The sequence below is a fragment of the Zonotrichia albicollis genome, chromosome 1 (assembly GCF_047830755.1).
Source record: "Zonotrichia albicollis isolate bZonAlb1 chromosome 1, bZonAlb1.hap1, whole genome shotgun sequence".
Taxonomy (NCBI): Eukaryota; Metazoa; Chordata; class Aves; order Passeriformes; family Passerellidae; genus Zonotrichia; species Zonotrichia albicollis.
The window spans coordinates 32031064-32049099 of record NC_133819.1 but is presented as its reverse complement, the minus strand read 5'-3'; the positions used below and the strand labels follow the sequence as shown (position 1 = coordinate 32049099).

At 38.6% G+C, this 18036-nt stretch overlaps 1 protein-coding gene across 2 annotated transcripts in view; it reads left to right on the top strand.

The window, feature by feature from the left end:
• The window catches only part of RAPGEF5 (Rap guanine nucleotide exchange factor 5), a 159782-nt gene that overhangs the window by 30749 nt on the left and 110997 nt on the right, over positions 1-18036 (top strand). The window contains exons 1-7 of one of the 2 annotated variants that reach the window (XM_074537297.1): positions 881-898; positions 1955-2005; positions 3131-3237; positions 4235-4356; positions 5692-5860; positions 11086-11152; positions 17902-17950. In XM_074537297.1, the coding sequence (XP_074393398.1) occupies positions 896-898; positions 1955-2005; positions 3131-3237; positions 4235-4356; positions 5692-5860; positions 11086-11152; positions 17902-17950 (568 nt within the window). In that variant the 5' untranslated portion in view covers positions 881-895. Of the gene's footprint in view, positions 1-880; positions 899-1954; positions 2006-3130; positions 3238-4234; positions 4357-5691; positions 5861-11085; positions 11153-17901; positions 17951-18036 lie in introns of those variants that run through there. The other variant, XM_074537290.1, reaches the window with a different exon arrangement.

Below are 18036 nucleotides of genomic sequence, written 5' to 3'. Positions count from 1 at the left end.
GATAGTATGAAATGTTTTGCACAAGTGCAGGCAGATGATGTCAGTCTCTCTTCTTATCCATCACCCTGTTGTAGAAGGCAACTAAATTTGTCATCTTATGCTGTCATGTAAGTGCACACTGCAGTGCCAGTGTTCTCCCTGGGTGACCCTCCCTGTCCTCTGTCAGTGCCAGCCCGGGAAAGGAGCAGGGAAATGAGTGTATAAACTTTGACTGTGCTGCTGCAGTGAGAGAGGCTTGTGGAATGAAAGAATTGGACAGGAACCAAGAGAAGTGGTGGTATGTAGGGCTGCTGCAGAGACGGGGTGTTAATGACATGCCAGCTAGGAAGAGTGAGTGGGATCCGAGGCAGTGTTGCGCTCTTCCAGCATCTTTGTTGGGCACAGGAGAGGGAAATTAGGCTTATATGTTGCAGTATTTCCATATGGAGCTGCTGTAATGCATGGAACTACACTAAGGTTTGTGATGAGCGTGGAAGGGTAAACAGTGAGAGATGCTTCTGTGGTTCCTTGTCCCTTCCCTTTCTAAAAATACAGGAACAAGAACACAGGGAGGAGAAAGCAGGTGGTGTTACTGAAATATGGATTCTGTAATTCTTACAGGGTGTGAACGATGGGGATTTTTTATGATTGAAGTATACCAAGTGAGAATTGGATCCTTCTCAAAGCAAGGAATTAATTATGCTGCTTAGAAGTTGGAATAATGTGAGGGAGCACCACATGATCTTCCTGTTGTAGTGCCAGTGCACCTCTACAACGTCTTCTTTTCCACTTCCAGGCTTATTTTAGGCAGCGTTTATTTGTGTCTTGTGTGGCTCGTAGTAAGATAGAAGTTGCAAGAAGAGCATCAGTATAGGCAATATCTTGTCTTTTAATAGTGACAAGATATGGAAGGATCATGGTGAGTAAGAGTGGGTTAACCTGGTTCTTGTGGAGATGTTTATCCTGTCTCTGCCTTTCAGAGTTCTTGTTCACTGTGAATTTTATAATTTTAAATCCCAGTCTTTATTGATCAGTGGTAAGATTTTGGCATTTGCATTTCCCTGCTGTGAAGACTTATTTGTTGATTTTCCTTTCTGTCTCCTCAAATATAAATCCTCTCTAATTTCATTGAGTGATCAGTTATTTTCATGTAACGTAAAGTAGAGCACAGAAAATTAGTATTTTCTTTGTGTCATACTGCATAATTGCATTATGTCACTTGTAATCTCTCCTTTGTAGGGTAAATAGTCACAGTCTTTTTTGTCCTTTCTCATATTAAAATTTATCAAAATCCTTTGTTACTCCTACTACTATTACTGTCTGAATCTCCTCTAACATTGGAGCATTCATTTCTTGAGACGCTGGTACCACTGCAACATGTGGCGCTGCAGAGATAACGCTGATCTACATTAGTTACCTCCCTGCTGGTCACAATTTTATTCACCATTTATCCTAATTTCTTTTAACTACAGTTAAGAATTTCATTTAGAAGAGTGGTCTTCTTTGAGAAGGGTTCTGTGACCCTGAGGTGTCTTTCCTGAATTGATAAAGTTTGCTTTAAAAGTATGTGTAATTACATTTTCTCCCTCTAGTACATGCTGATTTCAATGTTGAGCTCATCATTAAATTGTCTTTTCGCCCAGTATTTTTTAGGTTTATCTTGAGATTCTTCACTGTCATTTTTGATGATTCCTGACCCAATAATTGTGTGTTATCTATAGGCTTTGCCATCTCATTGTTCATATTCTTTTCTCGATCAAGAATAAATGTAATAGAAAACACAGAACTGAGTTTACCAAACCTTTCTCCTGATGTGAAACAATTATTATTTGAAGACATATGTTAGACTATTCAGATGACTTGATAAATTCTTTTTATTTAGATTTCAATAGCTAAAAGACTAGATTGCAGCTACTTTATTTTTTTCCATGCAAAAGCCATAACAAAACTAACAGTCTACAAAATTGCCTTACAGTCCCTGTCCAGAAGAATTTCAAATCCCTATTTGGAAACTCCTTCAAATAAGGTATTTGTGAACCTTCTTTATAATTCTGTTTCATCAAATAACATGCAAGGAATGCTTCTGCTTCAGTTCAACTTCTTATTCAGAGCTTTGAAGATACTTGTGAATGTGACCTGAAGTTAAATCCAGTTAAGAAGTTATCATTTTGTGTGTGTGTGTTACAAATCACATCTTACTATTAGTGAGTTTGCAAACTGAATTGTTGTTAATTCCGATGTGCACTTGCTTCCCAGTCACTTAAGTGATAGCTGCTGTTTAGCTTACTTTTACAGTATTTTGAGAACTCCGGTTTGTATGTCACAAGATTTTACTCTCTCAGGTCTCTTCTATGTGCCTTAAAAAGCTCCTATACATAGGAAGCAAGCAAACAAAAAGATGAAACCAAACAGCATCAAGTTATTTCTTTGTATCACTTGATGTGTTTTGCTGAGACAGTGAGGAAACACCACAAAAGAAGCCCAAGGTAAATTCTTCAGTAAGGAGTGGTACACAGAGTCTGGGTGGAACATGGTTTTATGGAAGACTGAGTTGGGTTCTGTTTTGACAGACACATCTTCAGCCTTTGGGTGCAGGGCAGAAATCAGATGTGGGGAGATCAGAGGTGTGTCTATTCTGAAAGACCATATCTTCCTGCCAATGCACAGATGAACTGATCTACAGCTATCATAGGAAACCTCTGAAGGTTCTGAACAAAAATAAAAGACTATGAAATAGTCTTTCAGTGTGTATTAGGTTTGAAATAAATTATTTATCTGAAAAGCCTAGGAAAATATATTCATTTTAAACTGTATCTGTGTGATTTTGGAATGGTTCCTGTGTCTCTGCTTTGCTAGAATAACAAGTGTTTTCATCATTTGTCTGTTGTTCAAAGGTAAAGCTGATGGATGGTTAAACCTCTCCTTTTCTAGGGCAGCAAATCTAAAATCAGCCCAGCTCGTGGGGCACCTGCAACCCATGGTACAACTGGCGGAATTTGGGGTGCATTTCCTTTGAGACTGGGCGCTTGCTTGTCATTTACCTGTGAAGAAGGCATTGCTCAAAGGGAGGGAGTGGACAGTGGCAGGACAATTTACTACAGCAGGAATAAATCCCTGTTTGTCACAGTTTTCAATTTCTCTTTTCATTCAGATTTATGGAGAAAGTTCTTCCTGTGCTGGGAGAGCTCTCAGGAATATTTTTACTCTACAAGCTTCTGACCTGATTAAAGACAGGGTGTACCTTACTGGCATTTGCAGGTAAATCAAAATCATTTGGTTTAATTAACTTTAAGAGTTTTATTTGCATTTATCTATGCTCTGGTTTGACAAGAGAGTAAATTCTGAGTGATTCTGTGTATGTCACTAAGAATTAAAAATATTTTCTTTAAAAAATTTTATAAAGTCTCATGTGCCTTAATATCTTTTCTTATGTTATAATGTCAGTTTTCAGAAAGCAGCAGTGGCCTGATTGTATATACATTAATTCAATTGCTTATGGTTTTCATATACAATACTGTTTGTCAATTATTTTGTTGAAAAGAAAGGGTATTAATTTCAGTCATGGTTTGGAGTTATAAAAGAGCTTAATTGGATTCCAAGATTTAGTGACACAGTGATTTCTGTATGTAATTTATGGAATATTTCTGTAATGAAGTGATTTTCCATTTGTGTTGCATTGTAGCATAAATGCTTCCCCCTGTTTTCAATTACACCAAAATGTGCAGCTCTCTATTATAAAACCATTTGCTCACACCTGTGTTTAAGAAAAATCCACTACATTTTTATTATTGTTTAAATATATACATTTACCAATAATATGAAAGATTAAGTCCATCCTAGAGCAGCACTTAAAGGTCTTACACATATTGTTTAGCTGTACTGATTATGGCATACTTGGAAAGGCTGCGGCTTGAAGCTGGATTTTATTTATCTCTTATGCATCTTGGGATGACGTGTATGCAACACAAATTGATAAAAATTCTATTGCAGAGTATGCTACATGAATCAGGTATGTCAGGAAACTTGCTCATCTAACATAAGTTCCCTCATTGTAGCTGGAGGTATCCCCTGAGGTTTGCCAACATAATTTCTTCCCTTGAAATGAATAGGTTTACAAAAATTAGGAATTGAGACAAAGAATTTTCTCTGCTGAACAAAAAGACTGACTTTTGATAGCTTTAAAAAGAACTCTTTATAATAAAACAATGTTTTAACATTACTGTAGTTTAAGAAGTGATGTTTTGCTTATTTGCAGGAGAAGTTGTGTTGGATCAGAACTCGTAGACTGGCTTTTGGAGCAGTGCCCTTTTGTCAAGTGCAGATCTACAGCAGTTGGAGTGTGGCAGCTCCTCCTGGATATGGGCATTATATTGTCAGGTCAGTCCTGCCAGTACTTGCAATGTCAGGAAGGCTATCCATTTCTCCTGCACAGGACAAGAGCTGTGGTTTTGATCAGAGGAGGGGAAGAAAATAAAGCACAAATCGATCCAATTTTCTTGCCAGTTCTTTTTTCTACTATCTTTTTGGGAGGCTCGCTTCTGTGACCTTTCATTTCATAAATACCAAAGATCAATCCCTTGTTTTTGGCAATTTCATTCCTGTAATTGCCTATTATCAAGTTGCAGACAGAGTGCGTGTCTTTTCCAGGCTTTTTTTTTCCCCTCAAGCTATTTTTGGTTTCTCACAAGACAGCAGCTGTTTAGTTGCTGCAGATCATGGCTTTACTAGATGACTTCTGTTGCTATTAAGCTATTAATGATTTTCTTTTCCTCTCTGTTTTCCATAATTTTTAATTACAATGGGAGGAGAGAGGATTCAGTTCCTTGAGACAGTGGTGAGGCCAGGTTCTACCCTGCTGTCTCCAACTCCCCCACCAAACTGAGGGATTTGGTCCAGCTAATGTGATTGCTGATAATCACACTGATACCTAGCCTCTGGATAGCTGATGGATTTTACTTGGAGGCTGGAGCTACTTAGGTAGCTCCACTCAGGTCATACTCCACCCTGGGTTCTGTGCTAGACACTTAACTTCTTTCTTATGAAAAGGTGAGGACTTACAGAAGATTTCTGCATATGTACACTGGAAGTGTACTTTAAAGTTTTCTTCAGATAAACTGACAGCATGTCTGGTCATGCAGCCTCAGCAAGGGCCAAATTACTTGTTGCAGAAGCTTGTGATTTTGGCTATGGACTCTGTCCTTTTTTCCTGATTAAATAATTTTTTTTTTCAGGGAAGACAACTGATACATCTTCTTATCCAGGTCTAGTCTGCAAATTGAGTAGAATTGAATTTGAGGAGAAGCTGGAATAATGATGGACTGCATCCCCGTTACTGAACTTTGTTTACTAGTGCCTGACCATTAGTGAAAACAGCTTAGAAACCAATGGAAACTGAGACTCAGAAATCTAACAAAAAAGAGGAAAGTTTTTATTCCATAAACCTGAACTGATTCCAAAATTGATTAAACTCTCAACAGTCTTAATGCTTGAATTTCAAGATCCTGGAGATCTTTAAATTGAGGTTTTTGAGGTTTTCCTGTTTGGATGCGCTGAATTAAACTGAGAGGGCAGGATTGTTTCTGTGCTGAGTATTCAGTCCTTGTGTCCTGTGTGATTGTATAACTCAGCATTAAGATCAAGTAATACTGAATGTGGTGGGAATCTTTACATGCTGAAAGTTTAAAGAGTATCTAATATTATTTTTTCTTACAGTGGACAGACAACTCTATTTTCAAGACAGTCATGCTTTCTACCAGTTCTCAGCAGATGAATGCACCTACCTTTTCTGTGAATTTGAGAAAGAGGAAGCATGGAAGAATGGAGTAAAGCTCCTGCTTCAACTACTGCCACTGTCTCCTCCCAGGATTGACATGTGCAATCTGTAAGTGTGCATATACAGCTGTTTGCAACTTCTACTGACTGTTTTAGAGGTGTCTGGCCTTATAATGTCAGTTTGCCCCCAGATCACCTTGCAAATGAGACAGCTTTCTTTTGGGGGTTGAAAAATCTTGTAGAGATTTGCTTTTCATCTGAGAAGGTCAGTATGGGTAGGAAAATGGAGGCACCTGACTAGGGGGTTTGGACATATTACAGTTTTTAGGGACTACCTTGCTGTCTCTAGCTTGCTATATTACCTGGGCATGGGATTTTTTTTGGTCTCCTCTTACATTTGGAGGTTTGGCATGAATTTGGCAGCAGGGATCCTCTGGTGGTGATTGACTAGCAGATCAGATGCCCTTGTGATATGTCAGGATCAGCTTTCATATGGATGGACAAGATGGGTGGAAATATGGTACCTTCAGTCATTTGATTTTAATTTTCTACTGTATGTTTGCCAGAACTCTGTAAACTCACATTATTATTCTTTTCTGCAGAATATGCCTTTTAAGAGTTTTGCTTACTCTATGTCTCCCCTTTCGCCTGACTATTGAATATTATCTACTCTCTGTGCTCATGTGTCTGCACTCTAAGTTTGCCTGTTTAGAGTGGCTAGAAGGAAAATATAGTTATTTGTTCTGCAGTGAGAGGACAAAATAGAGGAAAAAGGTGTTAGTGAAATCTCTGGAGGCTCATGACCATTTGTGCTTAAGTATATCTGCAGGAGTAGGCCTGAACAGACAAGTTGAGTTAAATCCTTTCATTGTTCCTACCATGATGGTCCCCAAATCCAATACTTTGGGGAACTATTACTCTGGCAGTACTTGAATTTTTTCCCTTTGACACCAAAGACAAAACTTTCTTCTATGAATACTTTCCTTCTCTACATAATAGCTTTTAAAAATGCTCATTTTCAAAGATGAATGTCCAGTAGAAATATTTCAAAGAAGCACAAAGTCCAAAGATCCTGTAAACTGTCTCAAGCCCAGATTCTTAAATTCAGACATGTTGAGCTGGTAGGGAAAAAACTCAGTAATTTCTCTACATGGTTCAGGGCAGAAACTTGATTCCCTTCCCTACTGCTGACTGCCCTCACCTATCAAATATTGGCAGTTCTGAACTGGAGCTTCCCTTCAAAATGCATTTATTTGGTCAGCTGCAGTGAGTGTAGGCAAGTGGCAAGAACCCCAGGCTGGCTAGAGCAGCAGGACTGAATATGATCTTCTAAGCAGATGACTCACATGGGACAAAACCTTTGACTGTTTTTGCAAATAGAAATTCTTGTCTTCCAGCCAACTCTGGTGCTAAACAGTTTGTCTGTCCCTTAAATATCAGGGCATTTTGATCTTGATTTTAGTGGGAATTGGGATTTTTCTCATCACTGTAACTCAAACCACTTTTCATGGTTTGTGTCTCCTCGTTCAAAGGATTTGAATCAAAAGGACAGAACAGATAGGTCATATTGATGTGTTACATGAAGGATGCTGGGTAGGAAAATGGATGGAAGACTTTTTAGGTTCAAGTTTGCAGTCTGCTTTGCAGTTTTATCATTTCACTACAACTGTCATTTCCAGTGCAAGATGATCCCTGTCACATGAAGTGAACAATTATTCATTAATGTACATTTCCAGCTCCTTCCTGCTCACATTATTCAAATTTGAGTTGAAGCTGGATTCCTTTTGGGAATATTGTCACTGAAAAATTGTTTTCTGGAGCTTTTACCTGTCAGATTGTGAGGGTGCTTTTTGAAAAAGTATATATTGTAGGAATTGAATTTTAAATAATGGTACACCCTCGAGGGAATGTGATATTAAAGCAGAAGGAGACTTTTCTAGTTTCAAAATTCTTCATGCTTGATGCAAATAATAAACTACTAAAACACAGTCAGAAAGGGAATAGGTGTGATGAGACGTTTGTTAAAGTTGTCTGACCTGGTTAAATAAAGCCATGTACTCCTTTTCATGAGGAAAGAGAGCAATTCTAAAAACGTTTCCCGGCACTGTTTGCCTTTTCTTGAATATATAAGCTGGTTTGCATACCATTAGAAGCACAGGATTTTTTAATAGTTTAATATTTTTGTACTCATTTTTCTGTCTTAGCTTTTCCCACAATCTATATTGACTGCATTAACTCTATATGTACATAGGGATAGAGAAATTCTTACTTCATTAATGAAGTTCCCTGCTTTTGATGAGATCAGAAGCAGCTGCCTGCTTGTGCACCAGAAGGGAGCATTGGATGTCTCCTGGTGGTCCCAGAGGCCAGATGACCTCTGCCTCCTCTGCAGCTGTGAGCAGCAGCCTTGTGCTTGCCTGGGCTGCATCAGTGGGTCTCTGGAGTACCATGGTTCTGCTCTCAGAACAGAAGGAGTCTGTAGACCTGAGTAGGCAGTGGCAGCTCTGGGGACTTCCTTCAGCAGCTATTCTGGAAACCCTGTTAAATAAACATAGCTCAGATTTGACTTGCTGTACACATTTTTGATGGATGTGTTTTTGTTTCTGGGCAGTTTTAGCAGTGTTACCAAATTACAGTAGAAAACTCTACAATGGAAATACTGTTTTGAAGTCTGAGATGTGCTTATGATTCCTGAACAAAAGCTGTGTGTTGGCCTTGGTGGAAATTCCTTACATTCAACATAACATTGGTGGGATGCACCATGGAAAACAAGTCAGGGTACAGCAGATTTTCAGCAGCTCATGCTAATCTGAAGGCTAATGTTGTGTGTATTCCACAGGATTCAGACCCTGTAAATGCTGTCAAATTAGACGGGACAAATGAAGAGGCTTCTTGGGGTCATTAAACACCCAGCGTTAATCACAGTCATTCTATTTGAGCAGAAAACAAGTGAACATTGCAGTACCCTGGGAACAAAAAATCTGAGTTGAAAGCTGTGCCATGAGCTCCCTTACAACCCTGAGCAATCACTTAAGCTCTTATTTAATGCCTCCTGAATTATTTTCCAGTTACTGCAATGGTGTTGCATCAGGTGTTTAATCCTTGTGTGCTTCTATTTCCTTCTTTGTAAAAGGGAGTGTTAATAATAATTCCCAAAACCACTGGTAGACAAAGGGAACGTTTCAAGAATGCACTTGGCAGCTGAGACTGTTGAAATTTTTCACATAATACTTTTAAAAATTATTGGAAGGTATGTTAGCAGAGTTTGTTTTCTTAGTCTTACATTGCTTTTTATTTTCAAGAGTGTTACACTATGTTCTCTGTCTCCTGTCCTGAAACAATTTGTATTTTATTGATATCAGAAAAGTAACGGTTCTTAGAAATAATTTGGTTTTCATGCAAACAGCCAGGATGGCATATTGATTTAGTTGGTGCCTTATGGAGTTCCTGGAAAGCTTTTACTGAACACAAACAGCTCTCAGGTACTACATGGAAACTGACTTGTCTGCTTGCAGATCTAGAACAAGCATCCCTGCATCTCACTCTGCTTAGCAGACTGAGCCCACAGATCTCTGGACTGTATAAGCACTAATTTTCCTGGGCTTTGTAGCTCCTGTTTAGTACCAGAATCACTAGGTCCCAGATGTCCACTTTTGAAAAAATTAGGCTGTAACTGTTGCTGCTGTCCATTGGCCTGGGTGTCATAATATAACCTTCCTCTCTGATTTTGAAGAGCTGACTCTAATTTTTAGTGTATTCATTGTTTCAGAAGTATTTGATGATCATATGCAGATAAATACTGGGAGTATTTTTAAATAGAAAATAAAGTGATAAGGCCCAAGAAGGAACTAGCTATGTTATGTGCTGTGCTAGGTTTATAGATTGCATCTGTGCCTGTGTCTACTGAGCACATCTTCTGCCTCCAATTTAGAAGAAGCAGGTCCTGGCCTGGTTCTGAGAGATCAGAAGAGAACAGATGTGTAGAGAAACATCTAAAAAGTTCAGTTATTTTAATCTCATTCCAAAGTATAAAGAGAAAATCTGAATAAATCAGTCTTTGTAAATGAAAATGCATTCATTTATTTCTTTTGGGCTCTTTATAACACTTAAAATGTTAAATCACATTTCCTTTGAATAGAAAAGGCAGTTGTGAAAATAACTGTGATTTTAATCTGAATTACCATTTTGATTTGAATTTGCTTGCCCCAAAATGAATGCCTGTGTCATTCTGTGCTTTCTGACCTTAATTTTTTAATCAGGGAATGAAATTTTTGGACATGGGATGTAAAAACCTCAATATACCAGCTGCATATTCCAGATGTCTTGCCAGCTCTCTCCCCTAGGACATCAAGGCATATAAGCAATTAAATAATTTAGTCAAAGACAGAAGCTTCTGCTAATACCTGGGATTTATGTTTATTTCAGCAGCTGCAGTTTTGTGTATCTGTTCAGCTTGCTGGCATGCTTCTTGAGTACCATGAAAACTAAAGATCTCAAAGGCATTTTCTTTTGTTTCTTCCTGTAGTTATATCCCTATAAAATTGGTGTAATGCTTCTGATTCTCCAAAATCTTCTGAAAGGCTTACAGATGCTTTAGTGATGAGAATTAGACTGTTTTAAAGAAAAACACAGTCTTATCCTGTACTGTCCACTTTTGTGTGGCTATTTCCATGTGGGCCAGATGGTTTCTAGGAGGGTTGTACCTTTACTGCCTCACTTTTGAAAAGACACATTAAGTCTCTTTCTTGCTAGTCACTGTCAAGACAACCTAATATTGTTCTCAGCTGTTGCTTTGGTTTGGTTATTAATGGCTTCTTAAATGTATTATTTTCACTTTCACTTATTTTTTTCTGAATATCAAATTTCACTTGTCACAAAATTATTTTGATGTTGTCTGTTTTCATCTACATGAAGTTGTATTCCATAGGTGCTGCTCCACACCTTAGCAAAGCTGGGTGGTGGGCAGATATAAAACTCTTTGCTCCATTCATAGAGTAAGTTTTTAGCCAAGCAAAAGATGCCATCAAATAAAGCAACTCTGCTCTAAAGGGTCCTGCATTCTGCATTCTTCATCACATTTTTATAGCTGAGGAATTCTCTCACTGCTTCACGTTGGTCGGATCAAAAGAGTTCTTGACAGCAAGGGACAAAGGGTGTACTCTGTCATTACTGACATGATTAATTATTGTCATGCTGCAGTCCTCATTTTGATGTGGAATCTCAAAGGCCCTTTTACATTACTGCCTGTGGCTACACAGTTCCTTACTTTCCAAGAATCAAAAGATGTTGAAACAGAATGAAAGAAATAATAAAATCTTATTTTTATTTTTTAAGGCCTGATCAAAAAATAGAAGATACAGCAGAAACCAATGCTGAAATTCTTGCTCGTCTCACTTCTGCGGTAAGGTCATTGCATCAAAGTTTGAACTGATCATGTTTGAAATATTGTCATGTTTTGGATCCTTTCAAATTAAAGACTTAGTCTAAGTGAACAGATGTTTGTACATGAAGACTGTTTTTTTAGTCTCTGGAAGGGGAGAGCTTTACTGAGGCCTTAGTATACAATTCCAAAGCTATTAAAATCAACCCAAGCAAGGACTGCAGCAGCTGCTCTTGTAATATATGCTATTCTTGGCCCAGAAGATACCAACTTGGAGGACCAAGGTGACTTTTGTGTGATGTGCTTTACTCTCAGACCCTCTTGGACAAGTCTACATCAATGAGAGACAAAGGGAGATAAAAGTTTTCAGCATCCCTTGTGTAGGTTATCACAAACTTCTGAGGACACCTACCTGGGAAATCCGAGCTTCCTAATTACATTTAGCCTCGGTAAACTTCACCATAATAAACAATAGCTTGTTCTGTCTCTGCTAGAGTGTGGTGCATCTTGTTTATATTGTGAGATCACTGTTCTAAGTAGAAGAAGATAGACAGGACTTCAGAAAGTTAAGCTAGACTGACTCAATTTAATGTAATCTGTGTGATAGCACAGAGTGCACCCTCAGAAAATTAACAATGCAACACTGTGAGGAATGGTTGGTCACCATCCCTGGAGGTATTTCAAAGATGAGTGGGTGTGGCACTTGGGGGCATGGTTTATTGTGGACTTGGCAGTGCTGGGTTAACTTGATGTACTTGATGATCTTACAGGTCTTTTCCAACCAAAATAATTCTGTGATTTTATGGTTGTGCTGCCACTTAGAGGGACTTTGACAGTCTGGAGAGATGGGCCAACAGAATCTCAGGAAAGTCAGCAAAGGGCAATGCAACATCCTGCATCTGGGAGAAATAACCTCACGATTCTATGCGGACTAGGGGTTGACTGAAAAGCAGCTTTGCAGAAAAGGACCTGGCAGTTCTGGTAGACAGCAGGTTGAACCAGAAACATGCCCTTGTGATAGAGAAAGCAAGTGCTTCCTGAGCTGCATTAGAAAGAGCACTGTTCTTAGGCTAATGCAGGTGACAAGGTGTGGAGCCTTGCGTCCAGTTCTGAGCTCTCAGTACCAGAGATATGGATGTCCTGGAGTGTATGTGAAAGACCATGGAGATGGTTGGGGAATAGAGAACTTGACTTACAAGGAGAGTCTGACAGAAGTGGGAGTGGGGCTTGGAGCACAGAAGGCTATGGGAGGACCTTATTGATGTGTACAAATACCTGATGGACAGGCTCTAGCTGGCCATGATTTTCAGCAGAAGTTTGGATCAGATGATCTCCAGAGGTGCTTTCCTACCTCCACCATTCTGGGATTGTGCAATTCTGTGAACACTGCACCTAAGTCATGGTATCATCAAAACATGGAATTGGTGTTAGTTCTGTTTTTGGCATGTGAGAAAGTAAAGAGACAAAAATGAAGCAAGCAAGATAAACCTTTTATGAAAAAAGCACGAGGATAAGAGGTACTTTAAGAAAAATAAGGAAAGTGCTATTGTGAAGTTGTTGGAAAATGGAAGGAAAGGAGAATTTTTGCTGTCTTTTGTAAAGACAAATATCTTTACAAAAGATATTTAATAATGCGTTTGGAAAGCTAGTGATTCCGTATGTTCAACTTTATTCAAGAATATTTTAAAATGTATGACATAAGCAAATGCTCTGTTTTAAATATCTTTTTTTTATTGTCTTAATATTCAAATTCCTAGTTTTCTCTACTCTTTTTCTTAACTGAAAATGAAAGGTGAACTCAGAACCTCAATGTCCTCCATTTTTCTTACCATGCAGAGCAAAAATAGAAAATCGTGACTTTCTGCAAAGTTATATTTTTTTAAAACACTTGTAAAACACCAACTCTATAAAACATTGCCAGTATTCTTCAAAAGCTTTGCCTATCAAAAATAGAATAATGGGAGTTCTTTCAGTTAAAAAAAAAAAGGACACGCTCAACAAAACAAAGTGCTTTTGAGTTTGAGAACTGGATCTAGCTGGCTGCACTTGGGTAACATGCATGTCCTTAAACACCTCATTGACAGTGAGCTCAGAGTGTTTCACATCTGTGAGGTCAAACCTGTGAACTACATCCTGAGTCACTCCAGCAGTAGGGCACCTGGACAGGGTTTCCTTAAATGAACCATTTTATTACTGTAGCTAACTCGCTAAAGAAAAATTAGGCAGTTCCATCTCCAGATGGCCTGAGACCCATCTATTGCCATGGTGATGTCAAGAATCTGATCTTTTCTCCTGCATTTTCTGATTTTCCGCAGAACATTTTAGTCCCTCTGTAATGATTTTCTAGTCTACCCCTGGGAAAAAGGCACAAGACCAGAGCAGCATCCTCCAAATTTTGGCATCTGTAAATGAACTTTTCCTGTTTATCCCTCCAGAATATTGCTTTTCCTCCATACAGTAGACTGGGACATAAAAGACTCTCTACAGCTCTCTGGGAAGTCTTTTTAAGTCCCAGAAGAATTTGAAACCTCAGCTCACACTATTCAACAGACTGTCCAGTGTCTTGGTTCTCTTTTTTTTTGTAAGCAGGAGCTGGAAACTGTAGGTGAAGTTATTAACTATTACTGGAAATGTGTTCACACTGGCTTTTTGACTCACTGAATGTTTATGTATTTTGTACAAAATTAAACCATTCTACTTTGAAGAATTCATAATTGAAAATCCTGCTCATGGTACTCTTCACACCAGAATTTCAGAAGTGTGGCAAAACCCACAAAATCATCCCTACTTCTAGCCCAGCACTCAAGCAGTCGGAGATTAGAGTTGACTTTCTAATTGGAGATGAAAATCCCACTGCTGTCTCTTCTACTTTTGTTTTTGCCTTTCATGGAACAAAACATTTTTATGAGGTCAGAAGAAAATTTCTGCGTCAGCTTTTTTTCAGGGGATTCCATTCCAAATTTTCAAACGTACACCGATTGGGATGGTGCAACCCAAGCAAAATTGGAGGAATCTGTGTACCTAAAATCTAAATCCCTCTTTTAATCTATCAAATTATGTGCTTATATCATATGCTCCATTACATGAGGCACCAACAAAACCATCAAACTTCAGTTCTAAAGGCAAGCAGTGCAAAATTTGCAAGCAGTGCAAAATGCCGCTAGAAATACATTTGCATCAGATAATCTTTTTTGGTCATGAATTTTTAAAAGAATGCAATGATTACTCATGGGTGTAAAAAGAGCATTCCAGAGCTGTCATGCATCCCATGTCATGTCCCAAAAAGCAGCCTCATATTCAGTGTTTTGTGTGCTACAAGCAGAACACGGTGAGATAGCTATGAGTGTTTCCACTGCAAAGCCTTTTACCTTACCTTGTAATGGAACAGATGATATCAGGATGTTAATGAAGTGTGTCTGGAAAATAGTTTTCTGGTACTTTATGGCATCAGCCAATATTACTTTTATTTAGAGTCCATCAAACTATCATAACTTGAGATGCAAAAATGTGAACCAGTTTACTGTTTTTCAAAACCCTGCTGTTTAGAGCCTTCTGTTGCAGGATTTTAATTTTGAGTTTCTGTAAGGATTGGCACCTTGTCTCTAGATTTGAAGTCCTGCTTGGCACAATAGTATCTAGACTACTGTCTCACACAAAACTACTATGGGCAGAAAAAAGAGAAAGGAAAAAAGATGGTATGCACTGCCTGCTAGATGCACAGTCATGTCCACTATGACAAAATGATAAGATTTGCAATAAGAGCAGTAGTTGTCATTTACTTATTAAAATTCTCTATTATTTGAAGACAAGATTCACCATATAAATGAGCCATTTTTACTTAATCAAGCAGAAGTATACCCAAGTATCACTTTCTATGCATACTCTTCTATATTGCAGAAAGAAAACTTGATTGAGATGTGGTAACATGCCAACTCCTCACTCAAAATGTTCTCTTTAAGACTTTCATAATATTTCTGTAAATATTGTGTGGTGAACTGGCCCTTAAACTGAATCAGTTTTGACATCTGCAATGTTACTCAAATGGGATACTGTTTAGATAGTGTACGCTTTGTAGCAATAAGCTGTATGTATAAAACATATTTTAAAATTTAATATGTCAATATGGTAGGCACAGTCCTTGTTTATATATTTTATTTTGTGTCTACATTATTATCTTCAATGTGATGTGCGACTATTGATTTTGTCAAACAGGCAGTGACTGAAATCCTCTTAGGAAGAAGCATGATAATGGGTGGCATGTGTGCAGTGATGAGTGAGTGTTATACATGGATTTCCACTGGGGTAATGATGCAGAGGAATTGCATGTCCAGCAGGGATGTCAAGTGCATTTATGCTAAAATAGACAAAAGCATATAGATTATGAAATCTAGGGGCACCACTCAGATCCAGTACTGCTCAGCAGTACCAGTTCCTTGTGATTGGAATGAATCCTATGAGAGGGAGCTCACATTGTCCTGATGGAACCCTCTGATGAAGGAAATTTTTCCTACTGTTAACACCAGAGAAACATATTTTCCTCCTGCTTTATCTAAAGGGTTTTGCTCAGGTTAAGTAAAAGAGCAGCTGCATTCCTGGCCAGCAGCAAACTATGAGATTTTTAGCTTGACATAGACAAAATATAGAAGCCCAGCCTTTTAATTGCCTGTGATTTTAGAGCTATCTTTCAAACTTAAAAGGTTCCACCTTATAAACAAAAGTAATATTGGAAATACAATTGCAGGATGCCACAATGCTGCCTTTTTGTTCTGACAATATGGGTTTTTCTTTGCAGCCATAGACAGGTTTGCATTTCTGGAATATTTGATTGGGTTAAGAGATACATTTGCAGTTGTTTCAGGTTGTAGTGTCTCTTAAGTATAAGCTTAGGATAGTGCATTTATTAAATGCTAGGAGATAAAGATGAGACATCAGTGAAATGCTTCTTACTGTCAGTAACCTCTGCCAATAGACCAGAATTGAGCCATTGACATGGGTACCTTCTGAGTTTAATGAAGGGAGAGGGTCTGAGAAGTGTAGCCATCAAAAGTCATGGTGCTGTTCAGAAACAAATTGGACTTTTATTGAAAATCCTGTTCTTTATTAGATAGCTTGTATGTATTATTATAATACTTGTGTATAGCAATTGCTGCAAGGAAGCACGAGTTGTTTTTCTGTTCTTTCCCATTTTACTTGAAGTTTATGCTTACATTACCTATGATTAATATTTCTCCAGACATGGGAATGAGTGTACAGGAAGGAAGGAAGGGAAGGTAATACTGCCAGCTTGCACAATTGTGCTGGAAACAGGATGACATTTAAGAAAGCCATGGCACTGCCTTCATATTTTCCTGCTTGGAGTGGCAGAGAACTCTGTCCCTCTCAGCAGGGCAGCATCAAGGAATAGAAAAGATCCTTTTCCCTTGCAAGGACAGCAAAAAAATCTTTTTGGTCCTTTGCCACAAAGGAAAGAAGGATGCAAGCAGAGGAAGGACGTGGCCTCTGGTGTGACTGGCTTCTTCCACATGCAGAGTGTACTGCTGCGTGGCTCCTGCGGATCTGCAGTTACCATTGCACTGAGATGCCCTGAGTGATTTTGTCTTTCTGCTCAGACCAATACAATGCTAACTATTCTTCTTTCACATTTTCAAACTTCTCTTCAGAGTCATGAGAGAGTTGTTAGCAATTGTATTACTTTGGGAATCCTTTATGGGCTTTGTGCCCTATGACTGAGCTACATATCTTGAGAATGATGTCTGAAATGATGTCTCTCAGAAACTGCATGCCAAACTCCCACTGCAGAACAGCCTTGAGCCTTGCCTAGGTCTGTTAGACAAGATGGCTAGCATGCACTGCTGGAGGCTTTGTACAGAGAGGTGGGACAATCCCTAGAAAAAGTTGGAATGTGCCATATATATTTTTTAATACTGAAGACAGCCTATCTTGGGAAAATTGGGGAAATTGTAAGGTGTATGAGAGAGCATTTGGTGCTCTAGGCCAAGTGCAAGCAGCTGCAGTGGGACAGATGATGGCAGTGAAGAAGCAGAAAGCATAAGAATAATATATAGAGGAATTATAGAAAAAGAAATTATATAAAAAGAAATAGACCTATGGAGAGAAGTGGTTGTTGAGTTGAGCTGGCTAAAGAGAAAATAGCTGGTCTATACAGAACATATGAAGAATGGCAGGGCTGTTTTACCACAGGCTAGTGAGGGACCCTGTAAAACTGAAAATAGCCCTGACTTCTGCATTTTCTTCTCAAGTGAAATTTTTGTCCAGCAATTCTCAGCCATGCTACTAGGAGAGGTTGTTTCCTCCTGGGAGATCCAAAAAGTGAAGGTCAATTATATACAGGAGGAACCTCTGTCAAACCTCAGCATGAAGGACTCTCTTATTCCGGAATCACACAATAAATCCAGCATTACAGTGTGCTCATCAGAGGCAAAACAAATATGTAACAAGGGAAGGGAGAAGATTTAAGTGTGTACTTGTGAAAGAGATATGCTGTGCAAATAAATTACAGATCAGGCTACCGAATTGCCCACTCCCTAAGGAATGTGGGGTATTTACATGGAATTAAAGTCACAGAATTCCCAGCTGGAAAGGAGATAGATTTGCTAGGAAAACTGACTGCCGTTTCAAAACCAGGCATAATTCCACATGCAGTTGATTGCTGCAAAACATTGATAGCTCTTATCTTACCAGTATTGCATTTTGTTTTATTTGACTGTGCCAGGAACTATAACCATCCTTTTCTTTTCCTGATATTTTAGGTACAGAGAGAACTGGCTGCTGTCATTGCCTTGAAAGCAAGGAAGTCAGGTGAGTCAGGCTGAACTTCAGAGGGCTTTTTGTAATGCTGTTCCCTTTTGTCATTTCTTGAAGTATCTGAATTGTCACTGCTGTCT